This window comes from Colobus angolensis, unplaced genomic scaffold, assembly GCF_000951035.1.
Source record: "Colobus angolensis palliatus isolate OR3802 unplaced genomic scaffold, Cang.pa_1.0 Scaffold231, whole genome shotgun sequence".
Classification (NCBI taxonomy): Eukaryota; Metazoa; Chordata; class Mammalia; order Primates; family Cercopithecidae; genus Colobus; species Colobus angolensis.
Genome location: NW_012115500.1, coordinates 1,055,043 through 1,062,102, shown reverse-complemented (window position 1 = coordinate 1,062,102; position 7,060 = coordinate 1,055,043). Strand labels below are relative to the sequence as shown.

At 42.4% G+C, this 7,060-nt stretch overlaps 1 protein-coding gene across 1 annotated transcript in view; it reads right to left on the bottom strand.

Moving 5' to 3' along the window:
* Positions 1–7,060, bottom strand: part of MTO1 (mitochondrial tRNA translation optimization 1) — a 34,556-nt gene that overhangs the window by 24,125 nt on the left and 3,371 nt on the right. Inside the window, exons 2-3 of the mRNA XM_011944492.1 lie at positions 5,799–5,998; positions 5,601–5,718 (exon numbers count right to left, since the gene is read on the bottom strand). Coding sequence (XP_011799882.1) covers positions 5,601–5,718; positions 5,799–5,998 — 318 coding nt within the window. The remainder of the gene's footprint in view (positions 1–5,600; positions 5,719–5,798; positions 5,999–7,060) is intronic.

Here is a 7,060-nt window from a genome sequence, read left to right as displayed (position 1 = left end):
AAAGATAGAAAGTGGTTAAAAGAATGGTAACTCACCAACTCACCTAGCAGAGAGGAGACAGCTATAACTTAAGTATTAATATCTGAAGAGAAGATATCAATGAGAATGAACAAATTTGCCCTGCAAAGGCTCAGAAATTGGAGAACTGAGAATAAGAACTGAGGAGGAATGTAGAAATGAAACCTGGGTCAGAAAATAAAATAAACAGCTGACATTTGCACATTAAGGTTTTGTTCTCAGATAGCTCTACCTTACAGTAAAATGGAGGTTTATTCTTCAGGTAATGGGGACTTTTTGTTTAATGGGTACAGAATTTTAATTTGGGATGATGAAAAAGTTCAAGAGACAACTGGTGGTGATCGGTGCACAATACTGTCAATGTACTTAATAGTACTGAATTGTACACTTAAAAATGGTTAAAATGGTACATTTTATGGTTTGTATATTTTACCACAAAAAATTGTTACTGTTGGGTCTATAAAATATGGACAGGGTCACAAAATAGCATTTAAAGATATTAAATTAAATTGGCCAGGCGCAGTGGCTCATGACTATAACACCAACATTTTGAGAGACTGGGGAAGGAAGATCACTTCAGCCCAGGGGTTCAAGACCAGTCCTGGCAACATAGTGAGACTCCCATCTCTACAAAAAAATAATAATAATAATAAATCAGCCAGAGGTGGTGACACATGCTTGTGGTCCCAGCTACACAGGAGGCTGAGGCAGGACGATGACTTGGGCCCAGGTGGTCGAGGCTACAGTGAGCTGTGATCATGCCACTGCACTCCAGCCTAAGCAATAGGGCAAGAACTTGTCTCAAAAATAAATAAATAAACAATTGAAGGGTATAAACTTAAATACTAATAAAAACAATATAACCATTAAATCTGGAAAATAAAGAAAGTCGGAGGAGAAAAGGAAATGAAAGTAAAACTAGTAATTGTTACTTGAGGGAAGTCAGTGAGCATATTATATTATATATAAAATCATAGCTTTCAAGGTAACCATCAGAACAAACCCACAAACTTAAAAAAAAAAAAAAAAAGCATGGTCTCCAAAAGCAAAGCAAACACAGATTAAGGTTTTTTTGTTTTAAAAAAAGTACAGAGAACAGTGTGTTTGTGTATAATATGCTATGATTTTGTGAAAACAATAAAAAATATGTATACATATGCATGAAGACACGTACATATGCCTAGGTAGAAAGACTACATAAGACATTAACAAAGCAAATGCTCCTGAGAAAGAAAACTGGCTGGTTGAGGGGACAAAGTGAAGGAGACAGACTATCTTTTTTTCCTTTTGAGAGAGACTCTTGCTCTCACTCAGGCTGGAATGTAGTAGTGAGATCTCAGCTCATTGCAACCTCCACCTCCCAGGTTCAAGTGATTCTCCTGCCTCAGCCTCCTGAGTAGCTGGGACTACAGGTGTGAGCTATCATGGCTGTCTCATTTTTGTATTTTTAGTAGAGACAAGTTTCACCATGTTGGCCAGACTAGTCTCAAACTCCCAACCTTAGATGATCCACCTGCCTCAGCCTCCCAAAGTGCTGGGATTACAGGTGTGAGCTACAACGCCCAGCTAAGACAGACTATCTTTTCACTCTATATGCTTTTTGTAGCTTTTAAGTTGTTTGCCCTAAGTATGTATTTCCCAATCAAGAAAATTAATCTATAATAAAAATGAAAATGGGAATTAAGATATGTACTTTAAAAGATGACACTCCCGGGCTGGGCACGGTGGCTCACGCTTGTAATCCCAGCACTTTGGGAGGCCAAGGTGGGCATACCACGACGTCAGGAGATCGAGACCATCCTGGCTAACGTGGTGAAACCCTGTCTCTACTAAAAATACAAAAAATTAGCCAGGCATGGTGGCATGCGCCTGTAGTCCCAGCTACTTGAGAGGCTGAGGCACGAGAATCGCTTGAACCCAGGGGACAGAGGTTGCAGTAAGCTGAGATCGCGCCACTGCACTCCAGCCTGGGCTACACAGCGAGACTCTGTCTCAAAAATAAAAATAAATAAATAAATAAATAAATAAATAAATAAAATAAAAGATGACAGTCCCTGGCACAGCCTCTCTTACCATTTTGTTCCCAAAATGCTAGTGAGCAGCCATATTATTCTCTTAGGTGGAAGACTGATTCTTCTGAGAACTAACACACATTGATATTTGAGAATTCACCAGTCCAAAAGGCTGGTTCAAGTCTTTTGTTTTCTTTTTTTTTTTTTTGCGACGGAGTTTCACTCTTGTTGCCCAGGCTGGAGTGCAGTGGCACTATCACGGGTTACTACAACCTGCATCTCCAGGGTTCAAGTGGTTCTCCTGCCTCAGCCTCCCAAGTGGCTGGGATTACAGGCATGCGCCACCACACCTGAGTAATTTTGTATTTTTAGTAGAGATGGGGTTTCTCCATGTTGGTCAGGTTGGTCTCAAACTCCCAACCTCAGGTGATCCACCCACCTCGGCCTCCTAAAGTGCTAGGATTACAGGTGTGAGCCACTGTGCCTGGCAGTTCAAGTTTTAATCACCTCCAGAATTAGCCAGGCAATAAAATTAACTGTGTATACATAAATCCTCCAGTCAGTGTTTTAGTGCCTTATTTATTTATTTAGAGATGGAGTCTCACTCTTGTTGCCCAGGCTGGAGTGCAGTAACCTCCGCCTCCTGGGTTCAAGTGATTCTCCTGCCTCAGCCTGCCCTCTGAGTAGCTGGAATTACAGGTGCATGCCACCACACCCAGCTAATTTTTGTATTTTTAGTAGAGACAGGTTCATCATGTTGGCCAGGCTAGTCTCGAACTCCTGACCTCAGGTGATCTGCCCGCCTCGACCTCCCAAAGTGCTGAGATTACAGGCGTGAGCCACCGTGCCCGGCCTAGTGCTTCATTTAAAAATATAATAGGCTGGGCATGGTGGCTCACGCCTATAATCCCAACACTTTGGGTGACTGAGGTGGGAGGACACTTGAGCCTAGGAGTTCAAGACCAGCCTAGGCAACATAGGGAGGCAACCTAGGGAGATCCCACATCTCCAAAAAAATTAAAAATAAGCTGGGTGTGGTGGTGTACACGTATAGTCCCAACTACTTGGGAGATTAAAGCGGGAGGATCACCTCTGGAAGGTGGAGGCTGCAGTGAGCCATCATAGTGCCACTCACTGCACTCCAACTGGAGTGACAGAGTAAGACCCTGTCTCCAAAACCAAAAACGCAAAAACGTAAAGAGAAAACCAAAGTTCACTAGATATTTAAAGGAAGTTGTGTACATGAAAGAGAGCAGCCCAAACACATAAACAGAAGTAAAAAATCTGGAGAAGGCCAGGGGTGGTGGCTCACACCTATAATACCACCCCTTTGGGAGGTGGAGGTAGACGGATCACTTGAGGTCAGGAGTTCGAGACCAGACTGGCCAATATGGTGAAACCTTGTCTCCACTAAAAACACAAAAATTAGCTGGGCATGGTTGCTGGTGTCTGTAATCCCAACTACTTGGGAGGCTGAGGCAGGAGAATTGCTTGAACCCAGGAGATGGAGGTTGCAGTGAGCCAAGATCGTATCACTGCACTCCAGCCTGGGTGACAGAGTAAGACTCTGTCTCAATAAATAAGTAAATAAATAAATAAATAAAATACAACAATTATTAACTCAAGGCAAAACCAAGTACATGAAAGGGACAAACATAATACACTTCTGTGCAGTAAACGATACTTAGTCAACAATGTAAATACTATCAACCAAAAATTATGGTATAATTATATCAGAAGGAGAAAGGGAAGGAAAGTTGGATATTAAAGAGAATTACCATAATAATAAGTTAATAGGCTGGGCACAGTGGCTCACGCCTATAATCCCAGCACTTTCGGACACTGAGGCGGGCGGTTCGTTTGAGGTCAGGAGTTCAAGACCAGCCTGACCAATATGGTGAAACCCTGTCTCTACTGAAAATACAAAAAATTAGCCGGGCATGGTGGCAGGCGCTTGTAATCCCAGCTACTTGGGAGGCTGAGGCAGGAGAATCGCTTGAACCTGGGAGGGGAACGTTGCAGTGAGCTGAGATGGTACCACTGCACTCCAGCCTGGGTGACAGAGCCAGATTCCGTCTCAAAAAATGTTAATAGATGGCTGGGTGCGGTGGCTCATGGCTGTAATCCCAGCACTTTGGGAGGGCAAGACGGCTGGATCATGAGGTCAGGAGATCGAGACTATTCTGGGCAACGTGGTGAAACCCCATCTCTACTAAAAATACAAAAATTAGCTGGGCATGGTGGTACATGCCTGTAGTCCCAGCTACTCAGGAGGCTGAGGCAGAATCGTTTGAACCTGTGAGGTGGAGGTTGCAGTGAGCCGATATCGCACCACTGCATTCCAGCCTGGCACAGTGAGACTTTGTCTCAAAAAAAAAAAAAAAGTTAATATATAAAGTCTAGAACTGTAAATTAGGAAGTAAAAGCATAAGCCTGCTATTTAGACATACCGAAGTATATATAAGTGACAACTAAAAAAGTTGAAGTGTCTGTCTCCAGTGAAGTAGATGGTTGTTTTCCCACATAAATTTCAAAATTTCTTATTTATTTATTTATTTATTTATTTATTTTGAGACAGAGTTTCGTTCTTGTTGCCCAGGCTGGAGAGCAATGGTATGATCTCGGCTCACCGCAACCTCCGCCTCCTGGGTTCAAGCGATTCTCTGGCCTCAGCCTCCTGAATAGCTGAGATTTCAGGCATGTGCCACCACACCTGGCTAATTTTGTATTTTTAGTAGAGACGTGTTTCTCCATGTTGTTCACGCTAGTCTTGAACTCCCAACCTTAGGCAATCTGCCCACCTCAGCCTCCCAAAGTGTTGGGATTACAGGCGTGAGCCACTACACCCAGACTTATTTTTTATTTATTTTTTTAACACAGGGTTTCACTCTGTTGCCCAGGCTGGAGTGCAGCAGCACAATCACAGCTCACTGAAGTCTCAACCTCCTGGGCTCAAGCAATCCTCCCACTTCAGCTACTTGAATAGCTGAGACTACAGGCAACTGCTACAACACCGGCTAATTTTTGTATTTTTTTGTAGACATGGGGGTTTTGCCATCTTGCCAAGGCTGGTCTCAAACTCCTGGGCTCCAACAATCCACCTACCTCAGCCTCCCAAAGTGCTAGGATTACAGGCATAAGCCACCATGCCCAGACCCTTTTAATATTTTAAGAAAAAATTATATGCATGATTTGATAAAAAATATATAACTGTTCTACATAAAAATATATATAAGCTGTTAAAATATGAATTTTTTAAAAAATTAAAGTCAGAACCAGAAAAAACAGAAATTACAATAGATGGGGAGAGGGGGAGACATAAATATGCAGATTATAAAATTCTACACTAAGATGGAACATGGTACTTACTGATGAGCCTAGAATTTGAGCATCATAAATGTCAAGGTGAAAAAAGAAACGTATTTATTTATACAGTTTTCCTCATCCAGGTAGAGAAAATGCAACAAGTTCCTTGAATAAGCAACATATCTCCATACTTAGCTCTAAAATAAATTTATCACATGGAATATGATATGCTATTATCACACACCATCTATAACCAATACGTACCCAAAACAACCCCACTGACACGGCATTTCCCAGTGTGTTCAGGCTCTGGTTCTGTAAGAATAAGATCTTCTACAGCTCCCTCCTGAACAGTAAGCAGTGGTGTATTCAAAATTTCTTTCTGTCAAAAGAAAATGTCAGTTGAAACATGGAAATTAAACAATCACTATAATCTTTCCTGTGCTCATGCCCTATTCTTACCTGCATGTTCTGTTTATAGAGTTTCCTATCAATCTGAGCTCTCAGACCCCATACAGCTGGTCCCTTACGCCGGTTTAAAACTTTATAATGTACACCAGACTGGTCACAGATGCGAGAACACAGGCCATCCAAGGCATCTACTTCCCTCATTAAATGTCCCTTTCCGATGCCACCAAAGGAAGGATTACATGACATCTGACCTAAAGAGAATAGATATAAACAAAATAAATATATGAGCACCTTGTACATAGTGACTACTTAATGAGGAAATATTTACACAGGTGACTATAATCATCTCATACGATAAAAAATAGAAAACGTGAAAGATATACTACAAAGAAAATCCCAAAGACCCAATGGGATGCAAAAGTGTCCAGGGCAATCTGGATGACAAACCACTTCCTGAACTTCCTTTTGTTTTTTTTTAAGATGGAGTCTCACTGTGTTACCCAGGCTGGAGTGCAGTGGTGCAGTCTCGGCTCACTGCAACCACTGCCTCCCGGGTTCAAGCAATTCTCCTGCCTCAGCCTCCTGAGTAGCTGGGATTACAGGTGTCCAGCACCATGCCCGGCTAATTTTTGTATTTTTGGTAGAGACAGGTTTCACCATGTTGACCAGGCTGGTCTCAAACTCCTGACCTCAGATGATCTGCCCACCTCAAGTGATCTGCCCACTTCAGCCTCCCAAAGTGCTAGGATTACAGGGATGAGCAACTGCGCCCGGCCTGAACTTTCTTTTGAATCTCTTCCTTGATGCATATTTTTACTGTTTCACTAGGTTGCCTTTTCCTTTCAAATTATGCAACAAGTTCCTTACCCCATGAAACCTTTCTAAATCAAGTACACTTGGTTTTTTAATTTTTTGTTCCTTTTTGATACAGCACTAGAGGAATCTACCAAATCAAGCACACTTGTAAGAAGTCCCTAGTCCTTCAACATAAATAAGGACAAAAATAAATAAATAAATAATAAAAAACAGAGTCGGGTGTGGTGGCTCACACCTGTAACCCTAGCACTCTGGGAGGCCAAGGAGTGTGCATTGCTGGAGCTCAGGAGTTTGAGACCACCCTGGGCAACACAGTGAAACCCTGTCTCTACTAAAATACAAAAATTTAGCCAGGCGTGGCAGTTTGTGCCTGTAAACCCAGCTACTTGGGAGGCTGAGGCAAAAGAATCTCTTGAACCTGGGAGGCGGAGGTAGCAGTGAGCCGAGGTGGCACCACTGCACTCTAGTCTAGGTGACAGAGTGAGACTCTGTCTCAA